The sequence below is a fragment of the Periplaneta americana genome, chromosome 14 (assembly GCF_040183065.1).
Source record: "Periplaneta americana isolate PAMFEO1 chromosome 14, P.americana_PAMFEO1_priV1, whole genome shotgun sequence".
In the NCBI taxonomy this organism is placed as follows: domain Eukaryota; kingdom Metazoa; phylum Arthropoda; class Insecta; order Blattodea; family Blattidae; genus Periplaneta; species Periplaneta americana.
In genome coordinates, this window is record NC_091130.1 from 110,291,123 (window position 1) to 110,306,839 (window position 15,717).

At 32.8% G+C, this 15,717-nt stretch overlaps 1 protein-coding gene across 1 annotated transcript; it reads right to left on the reverse strand.

Moving 5' to 3' along the window:
• Positions 1-4,514: 4,514 nt before the first annotated feature.
• On the reverse strand, positions 4,515-7,668 carry LOC138713662 (uncharacterized). Its single transcript, XM_069845928.1, has one exon. It carries the CDS (start codon positions 7,326-7,328, stop codon positions 6,543-6,545), a length of 786 nt encoding a protein of 261 aa, XP_069702029.1. The 5' UTR covers positions 7,329-7,668; the 3' UTR covers positions 4,515-6,542.
• Between the last annotated feature and the right edge of the window lie 8,049 nt (positions 7,669-15,717).

The following is a 15,717-nucleotide window of genomic DNA, read 5'->3' on the forward strand; positions in this document are numbered from 1 at the left end:
TCTATCTCGTATTTATTTTGTTCAAATTCATCGTCCTTGTCCTAATATTGTATTCTTTACTAACGCTTCGTAATTGAACGGTCAGATTTCATTCCTAGAAGCTTCATTTCTGCTATTTGCATTTACGTATCTCCATATCTTTTTAGAATCCAGGACTCTGATTCAAAACACAGTGGTGCCTTGCTATCGCTTTATGAAGTTTAATGACAAAATGAATAATAAAAACAATACATTAGACTATATTTTCTACTCATTATACTCCTTTCTCTTCTACAAAAATTAGGTTCGACATGCTGAAGATATTTACCTCATCCTATTGACCAGCATCTTTCGCGCATTCGCTTATAATAATATTAATATTAATAATAATAATAATAATAATAATAATAATAATTATTATTATTATTATTACTATTATTATTTATTTCTCTGAACCATACCAACATGGTGAAGGCACTATAGTCTATACTGCCATCATAAATCACAATTTTTATTACCATTATTCAAAATTTTCATAAAACCTGTATTTCTGGGTAACTCAGAACTTAAGAAAAATTAATTTTATTCACCTGTCAGAATCAATGTAAGAATTTGTAGCTTTCTGAAATAGTGTTAACATGGTTTACTGCTACTACCACTAATCTTATATTATTATTATTATTATTATTATTATTATTATTATTATTATTATTATTATTACATGGATTTACTAGAGGAAAATCTACTACTACTAATTTAGTTTCCTATCTCAATCTCATAATGCCTGCTGTTGAAAATCAAGGTCAAATTGACTCAATTTATTTTGATTTTAGCAAAGCATTTGATGTTGTTCCTCACAAAATTTTATTAAATAAATTAAGTAATTTTGGTCTCTCCACTAACTACGTTAATTGGTTTGAAAATTATTTAACAGATAGACAATCTTGTGTTCGACTAGATAATTCTCTCTCGGTTCCATTTAATAGTTTATGTAGAGTTCCTCAAGGGTCTACATTAGGACCTCTCTTATTTTTATTATTTATAAATGATATAAGTAAAAGAATAAGTTCTAGCTGCCTTTTATTTGCGAATAATCTCAAAATCTTTCGTAAAATTAATAGTTCGGTTGATTGTCAAATTGTACAAAATTACATTAATTCAATTTCACAATGGTCTGTTGATAATGGAATGAAAATTAATCAATCCAAAACTTTTGTTATTTCCTTCTCATGGAAAACTACTTCTCTAAAATTTAATTATTCTCTTAGTAATTTCATAATTACTAAGAAAGATTGTATTAGAGATTGGTGTCTTACTTGATTCAAAATTATATTTCCATGATCATGTGCAATATATTTATACCCATTCATTAAGAATGCTTGGTCTGATTAGATCTATAACTTATTATTTTTCTACTCCTATGTGTTTATTAATTTTATACTATACATTGGTTAGATCCAAGCTTGAATATGAATCTGTTGTATGGAACTCCATTACTTCCTCTGACTCGGCTAAATTCGAAAATATTCAAAGAAAATTGATTTCCTTGTGTTCTTATGGATTTTTACCAAATTCCGATTATAAATATGAGATTAATTGCAAATATTTCAATTGCGGTAGTTTGTTTACCAGACGTCAGGATCTTGATTATTTATTTTTTGTAAAGTCATTAAGGGTGATATTGATTGTGAATCATTCATAAGCAATATCAGTCTTCGTATTCCTGCTAAGGGTTTAAGATTTAATAAAATGTTGTATAATAGGAATTCTAAATCTCTCTCTCCGGTCTGCAGATGAATTAAATATGCTAATTTGCTGGATTGAACTTGGATCCATTTAATGTGTAGTATATACTTTTTGAATTTTCATGTCAGTTTTATTAATTTATTCCATCTGTTGAGATATGTGTCACATTATTCTCGTCATTTGCATATCTTTACAATACTACTTATATGATTCCAGTCTTCATTTATATGATTTCATTAATTCATTTGTAATTCATATTATTTAATTACCACTATTTTAATTATCTCACTTTACTAATTTTAATAATTATTTGTATGTATTATTTGTATTTTTGTATCTATTCATTTTGTCATTACTGTTTATTTGTATTTGTCTGTAATTTTAATAATTATTTGTATGCACATTTGTTATTACTTGTACACTATAAATCTTGTGCTAACTTTTATCTTGTGCTGAACTGTTATTGGCCCTAGGCTGTTGTACAGCACAGTAAATAAGTAAATAAGTAAATAAATAAATAAATAAATAAATAAATAAATAAATAAATAAATAAATAAGGTTATTATTATTATTATTATTATTATTATTATTATTACTTCCTTACAAATGGCTTTTAAGGAACCCGGAGATTCATTGCCGCCCTCACATAAGCCCGTCATCGGTCCCTATCCTGAGTAAGATTAATCCAGTCTCTACCATCATATCCCACACCTCCTCAAATCCATTTTAAGTGAGAGTCCAAGTTTCACAAACATACAGAACAACCGGTATTATAGCTGTTTTATAAATTCTAACTTTCAGATTTTTTGACAGCAGACTAGATTACAAAAGCTTCTCAACCGAATAATAACACGCATATTATTATTATTATTATTATTATTATTATTATTATTATTATTATTACTGTTGTGGCCTATTACAGTATTATTATTATCATTATTATTATTATTATTATTATTATTATTATTATTATTATTATTTTCTTACAAATGGCTTTTAAGGAATCCGGAGATTCTTTGCTGCCCTCACATAAGCTCATCGGTCCCTATCCTGAGTGAGATTAATCCAGTCTCTACCTTCATATCCCACACCTCCTCAAATCCATTTTAAGTGAGAGTCCAAGTTTCACAAACATACAGAACAACCGGTATTATAGCTGTTTTATAAATTCTAACTTTCAGATTTTTTGACAGCAGACTAGATTACAAAAGCTTCTCAACCGAATAATAACACGCATTTTATTATTATTATTATTATTATTATTATTATTATTATCATCATCATCAGAATGCTAGGAATAATAGGGTCAATAACATTCTTTTTCCACGCCCGATTCTCTTTTAATGCTGTACTATACATTGGTGCGATCGAAACTCGAATATGCATCTGTAGTTTGGAACTCGATTACAACTACGGACTCGGCTAAATTAGAAAATATACAAAGAAAATTTATATCCTTATGTTCATTCAGATTTCTGCCCATTAATTCCGGGTATAGTTATGAGAGAAAATGTGAATATTTTAATTGTCAAAATCTATATGCTAGACGCCATGAGCTAGATTATCTGTTCTTTTGTGAAGTCCTCAAATGTGATATATCCTGTGACTCTTTCTTAAACAATATTACCTTACGCATTCCAACAAAAGATATGAGAGCCCACAAACTTTTCTATATTAGAAATTCGAAATTTCTATCACCAGTCTCCAGATGCATTAAAAATGCCAACATGCATGGCTGCGAATTCGATCCCTTCAATGTATAGACTTAGTTTGCTCTTGACAACGATTTATCACGTATGTATTCTTTTCGGCATTATACTCAATTATCATTGTCTCATATTATTCTTAGTTATCCATTCATCGTCATTATTGTAATTAATTGTAATTGTATTTATGTATTATAATTATTTTTTTATGTTTTTGTTATATTTGTGCTGAACTGTAATTGGCCACTGGCTGTTATACAGCACATTAAATATAAATAAATACAAATTAAAAAATAAAAAAATAAATTATTATTATTATTATTATTATTATTATTATTATTATTACTGTTATGGCCTATTATTATTATTATTATTATTATTATTATTATTAACTTTAATTAATTTTAATTTATTTCAAGCATTACTTTTGTAACAAAATACGAAAAGATACCATGCAATATAACGAAAATACACGTATTGAGCGGAAATCGATACTTTAACTGAATTCTTAACAAGTTTCAAAATAATATGCTCATAATGAACATTGTTCTAATATTTTTTTAAGATCATTCTAATTGTCAATAGTTTATATATTTGAGTACTATTTTATATTGTGGTATGAATGTATGCTATTTGAAGTCTTCCCATAAAGTGGATCGATTACAACCTAAATTGATGTAAGATTCATATTACACACAAAACATACCTACCTGTATAGATATTCTGTTCGGAGCGACAGGCAAGAGGCACTCTGCATCAAGGGACTGACCATGTATATACGAGGTTAAGTTGAAATCCCGAAGCACTTCAAACTCTGTCAAAGTGGGTTAAGTGGATGGTCCTTCGATGATCTGATTGTAGTGCAAACACAAGTTGCTCAACATCGGATAGGTTAGAAGTAAAATCATAATCCGAAGTACTCTGCTATAAATAGGTCATAGAAATAAGTTCCACTCCTTTGTTACGGTAAATAAACTTCATGAAGAAAAATAAAATTTCATGACACAAATAGACTATAATTTCAAACTTTAGGTAAGGAAGTGGCAGGTTGATCTTAAATAACAAGACAAGCAATTTCAATATCATATAAAATTCAGATTTATTAATGTAGATATGATTAGACTACGAACCTTTGGTGTGTGTATAATTGATTATAAGTAGATTCTCACAACACTCATTCTGTACAAATTCTCAAGAGTCCCTAATATCACAATCATAAAATAGCCTGAGATGTATAGATCAGTGTTGAAATCACCCAGAATAATATGATTGCATATACAGTATGTAATAAGCATAATATATTATCGAGTTCAATAGTATTGTATAAATAAAAATGTACGTTATCCGTTAAGATAAATATTTCTTACATCTCAGTTTCTTAATTTAAAGAGAAATCAGCAATCTTTTACCAGAGTCGACAGAACTTGCTTGCTGCACATTTATACAAAATTAATTATTTCTCTTTCAATTTCACATTGTCACATTAGATGTAAGTAATAAATAATTCGGAAATATATTATTTTCTTGCTTATTACAATTTTCTGTCGAATGCTTGCACCTATATACCTCAGGCATAACAATATTATAGATGCAATCTCTAAGGTTATTCACAGCATTAGTTGTAGAGCAATTCGTCATCGTATTCTATTCTACTACTCAGATTCTAGATATACAAGTACAATGAAGGAACTTTTCAATACAAAGTAATAATAGGAATGAAGTTTGATAAGTTTATTAAAAATTTAAAACGTGTGATCAAATCAAGCTATAGATGACTGCTATTATTCTATAATGATTCTATACTACATTTGATATTCCTTCAGAATAATTAGGTTTCAGTATTTGTTTATAAATTAATATTTTTAACCGCCAAATATTATTTATAATATAAATCATATGACTGATGTAAGTATATTCTGTTTACTATTATTAATATTAAACGAATTTAAAGAATTGCCATATAATAACTGCTACTTTGAAAAAGCATCCATAAGATTTTCTAAAACATATACGATATGTATGTAAATAATAATTATAAGAAATCATTAGGCCTCACACAGTTGTATTTCAAACCTAATGACAACGATTTACAGCAATTGTTACTTATGATCTTTATAACTAAAATGACAAACAAACTAATATTAGATCAAATAATTTTACACATACATATTGTAGTTTTACGCGTTTTACAAGAACGTTAAATAAGAATCTAAGTTACAATCTCATATATCTGTATGACTAAGCATATAAGGCACTAAATTGTCAGTTGAAATAACTGCCAGCCTAACGATGAACATTTTATTACAATACATATTATGATAATATGACGAGTATAAAATGACCCAAAGATATCTAACAAGCGTGTTACGTTGGGTGTACGTTCTATTGCCTTACTATGTCACACCTTTCCAATAATTAAATTGTGATATGAATAGACGCACTGCAGATATCGTTGGGTGACTGAAGTATAGTGTATATAATTATTTAAATTTTCCGTTAAAAATGAAAGTGCATTTGAGAAGATGTGACGTGCGAATTTGGAGTACAATAACGCATATTTTTCGCACTATTCCTGAGAGTAGGATACGTTCTTCAATTACGAAGATTTTCATTTTAACATAGGCCAGTACAAAGACGTTAAAGTATTCACTGTTCCAATAACAGTGAATAACATTATTGGCCATTTTACTCATTGAGTTCAGAGTCACGATAGAAGTGAGTGGTTTCATGTATCACAATTATTTTATTCTGATTGGTAATCTAAATTTTGGCACTTACTTATTAGAAGTAGAGGTATTTCATCAAGCGTGCTTAATATTTGCATAATTATTATAAGCAAGTGAAAATTGAAATGCTTAAACTAAGAGAGGTTATTAAATTTTAAATATAACTGATTTGTGTATATATCGATAACTATACGTCATTCGTTATAATACTGTCTTGGTAACAAAGTACAATGTAGAATTTTTTTATTATTCTATTACGTATACTATGTGCAAGACGTGATGTAAATATTCGAAATTGTTTTATTGATTCAATTTTTTTGTCTTTATAACCACTAACTTTAAAAGTTTGAAAGTTTTCTAAGAAGCGCTCTAAATTTAAATTGACTTATCGATTAAGACCGGCAAGGTGTTGAGTACTAAACCGTGGAGATCCACAACAAACGGCCGTTGGGAGGTATACACAAGGATATCCTCTCGGAACTCTTTGTGTGGGAAGTCCAGACAATCCTCTAACATACGTATAAGCTACAGGAGCCCTTAAGATGCTCTTATTCTTCTTCTTCGCACCGTTTCCACTAGTGTCACTTACCCTACGTTTAGCGTCATTGTTCGTAGAGTTTGAAGTGGCGCAGCTAGCACTGTGACTCCTGGAGTTCCGTGTCAGCGACTGGAAGACCTTCCTGAAGGACGACGCTTGATGGAGGCTAGGTGACGGCGACGGTGCGTCATGACGCGGCACATGGCCGCTACTGGTATCGCTCCCGCTACTACTGCCCCCGCTACTTCCGGTGCAGTGGCTCCCGTGGAGGTGCAGCAAGCCTGAGTCCGAGCCCGTGCAGCTGGCGCTCCGGAACAGGAAGCCGCTCCTGGAACTCCCCTTCTTTCCGACGGGGCACTTCTTGCTCCTGCTGACTCTGCCGCCCGCGGAGCCGCTGGATCGGTCGTCGGAGTCCGACGAGGACTGGGACACGTCGTCGTCCTCCTCGTCGTCCTCGGCGTGGCGGTGGCGGCCTAGACGTCGGCTGATGGCCCGGAAGAGACTCAGACCCCGCAGTTCGCGCGTCGGCGACGGGATCATCGGAGATACGCTGCGAGGGCTCTCGTGAGAGGGCGGGTTCAACGTGACGAGCAGCATTGGCGTGCCGGTGTTACTCGGAGTCTCGTCGTCCATGCTAAGCACTGCGCACTCACGTTGTATTCGTCGTAGTTCGCAGCTGTTGATTGCTTTCACAACCTCGAGTACCGGTCGCTTTGTCTCCTTCAGCTAATCACTAGTAGAACCAAACTCAAGCACACTACTACACGTCGTGGAGTCTTAGGTCGTTCCGACGTAAACTTCGTAATCACAACGACTGCGGCTAGATCGACTGTGGCGTGTTGCTAGCGGAGACGTCCGGCGACGGACTGGATGCACGGATACCGACGTCTGCCTGATATATAATACAGACGCCCGTAGCTCGACGCTGAGCCAGAGCATGCGCAACAAAGTTTCTGTGTTCCTCAATCCCTTCCCCCGCCCCAAACCGTTTCAAACCAATGAACTGTGCACAATGTAAGAAAGAACACGTGATCAACATTGTTCGAAATACTCCTTTTTAAATTACTTCGTTTTCATTAAAACAAAAGAATAGAAGAAGATGGGAAAGAGAAGGCAGGAGTAAATCAAATACATCTTTCGCAAGGAAGACAAAAGACGTAAGCAGAAAACGTGAATGTGCGGTAAATTTTCTTTCAATTTAAGGAAGAGCTGAGCATTGTATCGAAGGAAAACGAGACATTTTACAAGGCAATGTGATATTCGACATCTGAATAAAGGAAGAAACATCCGTGAGCTACACGTGCTAATTTCTTTTTCCCCTTGTAAGCATGCTTTTAGTTGGGTGTTTTCTCATCGTATGTGTACATTTTCCGTCTGTCATAAGTACTGATAATACATGTAACACACGTCATAATACCATAATATTTACAGCTAGATCTACATGTCTGCTTAAATATTTACAGCAAGAAAATAAAGTATTACCAGATTGAACCAATACAAACATCTTGTTTTCGATGTTTTTACACAACTCAATTGCCTTAAACAAGACTATTCTGATATATTAATATTATTATTTTCATATTATTGATTACAATACAACGACCAGAAAAAGACACGTATTTATTGCAGTTGGTGCTCTGTTGTAATATACGACAGCAATCCGCCGTCATAACATAGACGATCTCGCTGTCTGGCATTCTTTACAGAAGCCTTACAATTCACGGAACATCGTGATCATGCGTTATTGTCCTCAAAATAAACTCTGAGAGGAATAAGTAATTTATTTCATTTTGAATTTCAGGATATAATAATTTAAGTATGCTAAGTAAAGGTATCGTAGAGTGATATGTGAGAAGAAAATTACAGTAGAAGAAAACTGGTTCACATGTTTGAATATCACGAAGATACCGGATGGGGCATTGTATTTGTTTACATTCGATGGTATTCGTACATCGCTTCACAGCTAGAATATTGAACCTGTCAAAAAAATCTTAATTAAAACTACAAAGTCTTAATGCATAACCACAATCTAGTAGAAATTTATAAAGAAGAGTATTACAATATGCCGAAGAATTTTAAAATATTTTATTTATTTGTTTATTTATTTACTGTATTTATTTATTTATTTATTTATGTCTATAACAGGGCAAAGCCCCAATTACAATAGACAGTACAGGTATTTGTTTAAAAACATAGAATTACAGATAACATGAAAGAAAGAGATAAAACAGATACAAATGCAAGCTACAAGTGTGAATAAAAATGAAAAATGAAAAATGAAAAAAAAAAAAAACAGACAGATAGATACTACCTAAATAAAAGACACAGATATAGATATAAATGAAAAATAAAAACTAAAAATAAATGAAAAATAGTTAAGTATAGATATTATAGCCAAAAATGTAAAATGAGCTATAATTGGCAAATTACAGAGTAACAAATAGATATAGTCCCGTCGCTCTAATTTCCGGCAGCCAATCACGTTGCAGGTCGGCTACATTTAAACGTGTGCGTCTTGTGATTCGCTTATGAAGATGTACAGCAGCTCTTTCGTTGGCGTTCGCAGAAAGCACACGAGGACGTTATTTGCCGCTCAATTATTTGCTGAATTACAGTGCGTTTGATTTATTATCATAGGAGCTACGACATGATAATGTTTAACGGTGTGGAAAATAGATCCCTCGTCTAGTAGCTCGGCAACGAAAGAACAAAAATGGCGAACGATACTACCTACCTAGACTTTATAGAGCCTTGACTTCCTACCACGTAAGCAAAGAGGAGGAGTCACGCCAGGAATAACAGCGTCGCAACTATAGCAATGTTATTTAAAATCAACTACTTTCAGTATATGAATAAGAAAATGTTTATATTTCATGTAAGAAATGCTTAAATCTAGATCGCATGTTTTACATATTTCATTGAAATTTGAACATATTTTTTAACACTGGTGAATTTTTAAGTGCTGAAATGTTTGGTTTTTTATAATACAATAATTGACGATTTCTTAAAAAAAATGTGATGTTCTAGCGTTAATCTGGATTTGTGATAATATTTCGCTATTATCCAGTAGACCGTTGAATATTTTATACAATAAAAGTTGCTCAGCAAGTAATCTACGGCTGGCAAGATACATTAAATTAAATTCAGCGAGTAGATCGTTGTACGAAATTTTGTTATGGAGGGCCGAATAATGATATTTTCTAAATACAGATATCTTGAGAATCGTTTTTGAATGTTTAAAATTGATTACTATATGATTTGCAAATGGGTGACCAAATTACTGAGGCATATTGCAATTTAGCGCGAACATGACAATTAAAAAGGAGTGTCAAAGTCGAAGAGTTTTGTAAAGTTTTTTAATTTCCAATAATAAAACCCCGATTTTTAAAAGCATTATTTGTTATATTAATATGTGATTATGAACAGTCAAATTATGATTAATAGTTACACCGAGATCTTTCACACAATATATTCGTTGTAATGGTTCATTATTCATTGTATAATTACCTCCTAAACAAGTAGTCATTTTTATAGCCTATTAAAGTTCAATTCATTATTTAAAAGCCATTCATAAATATTGTTGATATCAGTTTGTAGTAATTCTAAATCGGACACATTTTGTATTGATTTAAATATCTTTAGATCATCAGTATAAAGTAAACATTTTGAATATTTAATTATTTTAGGCAAATCATTAATATAAATCAAGAATAATATAGTATATAATAATATACTAGTAAAATACAAGAGGTTAGTAGTGTATTGATACTTAATACAAGCCAGAAGTATTCATGCAATGCTGTAGAACGTCATAAATTCATCTACAGAATAGAAGGAGCGAGAAATTAGATACTTCTTGAATTTTGTCCTAAATAATCTTATGTTTTAAGTTTGATTTTTTTATGCATAGGGAGGCTATTAAGAGTTTTACTATCATATAATGCACTCCTTTTTAATAGGACGGTAAACTTGCCGATGGAGTATGAAAGTCATTTAATTGATGAGTATTTATACTCTGAACTATCTCCCAATTAGCATAATGCAGGACATCGCTAGGGCGTGGGTTCGAGTTCCACCTGCGCTAATAACTTGGTTGGGTTGTTTCTTCGAAATTTGCCCGACCGCAAAGTGAACGTCAGGCAATCTATTGTAAACCCTCAACCTCATCTCGCTAAATCTAATATCATCTCGGTATCACCAATTATATCGAAGCTAAATAGCCTAATTGTTGATACAGCGTCGTTAACAACCGACTAAAAATGTTTAGGATAAAATAATACAAGATAATCTACAAACGATGTACCAGGAAACATTTCTTAAATTTGAGGTCTTCGCCTCGTTTCACAAACTTCACACTCGTGTCAAAAAGAGAACGTTTACGAACTTATCTCGTAAATAAGTATTATGTACAATATTAAAGACAATCATAATTTTATTATCACAGCTGTTAATTTCAAGTTCATGGCTAAGACCATCATATACGATTGTATTACTTTACTTTCCTCTACACGAAGTCGAAAATGTACCCTCAGAAAATGTTAATAGCAACCAGGCAGGACGGCAGAACAATTTGGAGTTGCTCTTTTCTAATTTAATAATAATCAGAACATGGGAGGAGTGATAGTAGGAGGAAGAAGAATAAAGTGTATAAAATTTACTGATAATATGGCGTTGTTAGCAGAAGAGGAGCTTATACTAAGGGATATGCTACTACAGCTAAATGACAGATGTGAGCAGCATGGAATGAAGATAAATGCCAACAAGACGAAGACCATGGTCATAGGAAGAAAAGTAAAGAAGGTAAACTTGCGAATTCTAAATGAGGCAGTAGAGCAAGTGGACAGCTTCAAATACTTGGGTGTACTATAAGCTCAGTAACATGAGCTGCTGCTAGGAAGTCAAAAGGAGGACAGCAACGACAAAAGAAGCTCTTAATAGAAAAAGGAGCATCTGCAGACCTTAGGAGAAAGAACTAAGGAAAAGGCTAGTGAAGTGCTTTGTGTGGAGTGTAGCATTGTATGGAGCAGAAACATGGACATTACAACGAAATGAAAAGAAACGACTAGAAGCATTTGAAATGTGGATATGGAGAAGGATGGAACGTGTGAAATGGACAGAGTAAGAAACGAAGAGTGGGTGAAGAAAGAATGATGCTGAAACTGATCAGAAAGAGGAAAAGGCAATGGCTGGGTCACTGGTTGAGAAGAAACTGCCTTCTGAAGGATACACTGGAAGGAATAGTGAACGGGAGAAGAAGATATCAGATGATAGACGACATTAAGATATATGGATCATATGAGGAGACAAAGAGGAAGACAGAAAATAGAAAAGACTGGAGAATGCTGGGTTTGCAGTGAAAGACCTGCCCTTGGGCAGAGCACTATGAATCAATGAAATAATAATAATAATAATAATAATAACAGAATAGTAACAATAATAACAATAATGATGCGGATCACCTGGAAGGAAGACCAAAGCGCTAGCGTGTCTCACAGACGCGACCGGATTGCGAATCTAACTTGAAAATTGTGCGTGATTCCGTGAGGCGTAATAAGTGTACTATCTGAAGGATATCTGCTCATCCTGATGATATTCATAGTTGCACTGAAAGAATGATGAATTATTTCGATTGCTGATAAAATTCATGTTCTTGGAATAATAGTTAATTAAGTAGTATAATATCGCTGCAATCGAAAAGTATTGGGAATAAATCTGAATAAGGAACAAAGAAAAAGTTTCCTTCCCAAGCAGGATTTGAACCACGAAAGTCTTAGTTACCAATCTATCGTGTTCTGGAGTGACCAAGGCTCTGAAATCAGATACAAGGATCGGTCCGTATTTTTTTTTTTTTTGCACTCCTGTACAGTGGAATACATTACTCTCTGTTGAGATATTATGAACACTTTTTTTAAATGCACGCTATTGTAATGTCTATTAAGACAAAAGAGTTTATAACTCATTATTATATCAAGACATAATGACATGAGACATGACACTACTTTTTTTTTTTAAGAAAAAAATAATGTCGTTGTTGAACACTTTAACAGGCAGTAATGGTGCAGTTTTCTGCAGTTGCACATTCATACAAAAATTAAAAAGTAACTCTCAGAAAAAGAATAGTAGTAGTAGTAGTAGTAGTAGTAGTAGTAGTAGTAGTAGTAGTAGTAGTAGTAGCAGTAGTAGCAGTAGCAGCAGTAGTAGTAGCAGTAGTAGTAGTAGCAGTAGTAGTAGCAGTAGCAGTAGTAGTAGTAGCAGTAGTAGTAGTAGTAGTAGTAGCAGTAGCAGTAGTAGTAGCAGTAGCAGTAGTAGTAGTAGTAGTAGCAGCAGTTGGAGAGCCACAACAAATGTTTTTGAGAGCCGCATGCGGTCCGCGGGCCGCGTAATGAGTGCCACTGGCCTATACAGTCTCTTATGCATTGTACTTGCATCATGATGACTAGCAAATCCCACGCTCATAACGATGTAAGCATTTTCTTTTTGCTTTTCTGCTTTTTGCAGCATGAAATAATATTATTCAAATAATAACAAAAATAAATAATTGTAATATAATAAAAATAATTTTAAAAACTGTAAAATCTATACTACAAAACAAAATAAATGTCCTAACATATAAGCGAATAGTAAGTAGTATACTGCCGACCTCTTCCATTACAAGGAAGTTCTTAGTCTTCGCTAAAAACCCACTTGACATGGCATAGGAAGCCCGTCAAAGAAGTTGGCGGATTCGATAAGAAATGTGGACAAGTAATAAATTATAATAACAATACAATAATTCATTGTAGTTTTGTTTATAAGTATGAATAAGGGTGCAATTGTTTGTCTTATTTGAACTGTTGTATCAGTGAAGCGTGGTGAGTCAGTGAAGTTATTGTTTAAAATGGCAGTGAATAATTTCGATCAGTGATAATTTATAGTGTTAATGAAATGTGTTCCATAGTGTCAGTGAAATGTGTCATAGTGCCAGCGCAGTTAGTGAGATGAGAATAAAGTGGAAGATTATTATCAGTACCAATGTGAAACTTACGTAGGGTCTATACATATGTAAGTTGTATGTAAAATTAGGTTCACTTATTAATTAGGTTATTTTATGTATTATTATTAATTGTAATTATTGTGTATAATTGTGTTGTGTTTGTAATTTTATTGTGTATTGTTCATATTGTGTGTACCACTGCCACCGGGTGCTTGCCCACTTGCAGTGTGAATTAATACATACATACGTTCTAAAAAGTTCCAATTTCGAATATACTGAATTATTGTAGAATGGAACTTCAGTGGCCAAAAACTGATAAAAAAAATTGCGAATCACACATGCTATTGCTATGGCAACATTCATAATAAAATTAAAATTTATTGAATAATAACTATATATATGACATGAATGGCTAAAACGATTTATGCAGTGTTCAAGAAATTAAAATTAAATCCAATTTCATAAATAATTAAACTAAAACATCAATTTCATCATTGTTGATTACGGTTCCTTCACCTGAAAGAAAACTAGAAAATTACTTATCCTGAAACGAATCCCAATACTACAGTGGTATACGTACACGAATTTATAAAGTTCACCGCGGATTAACGTTTAAGAAACAGAGCCATTTATTATTATCAAAAATTTAACTAGCACTACATTGGTTAATGTCATTTTATTCCATAACAAAGCTCTAGTTCTGCAGTTCTGTTTCAGAATTCAACTTTTATAATCCAATAATAATAATAATAATAATAATAATAATAATAATAATACCAACAGGAATGAAATTCTAATTGCAGGATATATGTTTGAGAAAGTTCAAGAATTTGTGTATCTTGGTTCTTTATTAAGATATCATAATGAATTAAAAGATGAAATTCAGAGAAGAATTAATTTGGCCAATAGAGCCTACTATGCGCTTTTACCCGTGCTTAAAAGCAAAATAGTAATCAGAGAAATCAAACTGAATATATACAAGACTCTAATTAGACCAGTGGCAACATACGTCTCAGAATCATGGACATTAAAAAAGAACACATGTATGCAAATAGCAATTTTCGAAAGAAAGATACTGAGAAGAATTTTCGGAGGTGTACAGATGGGCAATACATGGAGAATCAGATACAACAAGGAGCTGTACGAAATGTTTAAATAACCAGATATTGAATTCTTCATTAGAATATGAGTCTTTCAGAGCAGAAGTGGTGTAAGTCAAAAATGGGTAATGAGGGTTAATGTAAACATTCTGTAAAATACAGCGCAAAGTAGCAATTCATATTCAATTTATTTAAACTATTAGTAGTAAGTGGATAGCACGAAGGACATATTATAGGTATCCTACAAGCAAAACTCAGCTCGGACTCCTCGCGGCGCGCATGCTATAACCCTCTTACCTCCCCTGCAGTAGACGAGTTAATATGCTGTGAATGGGAGTATACGTCGTCTGCGCGAGACAGTCACGCCTGCTGGTTTCTGCGTACTGAGGTTTCCTTGTTGGATGCCTATAATTGCTACTTTGCGCTGTATTTTACAGAATTTTTACTTTAAACCTCATTACCCAATTTTGACTTACACCACTTCTACTCTGAACGGCTCATATGTAGTATGAGATGGTTGGGACATGTTGGACGTATGGAGAACCTTAGGATGGCTAAGATGGTTACCACAAAAAATAGAAGGAACAATATAATATTTGTTACTCAGTCAAATGACAAATCAATGTAAAATAATGACTTATATTATATGGTCATTAAGTTTTATATACATGAGCTACAAATTGCAAACGTTTTCGCCCATTCAGGCATCTTCAGGCACAATTATACAATATCTCAATATCAAACTATGTAGCTATTACATTGGTGGTAGATAAACTGTTTAAGATTAATGGTGTACAAAACATCTCCATAATTAAAATGTAATATTACAAGTCATAAATTAAAATAATGTTAAAAACCACGTAGTGTTGTAATTAAACTTCATAATATTCTGTGGAACTCTTGTTCAGTAGAGTCCAATGAGTGATGAATTATGTCTGAAATATATAAG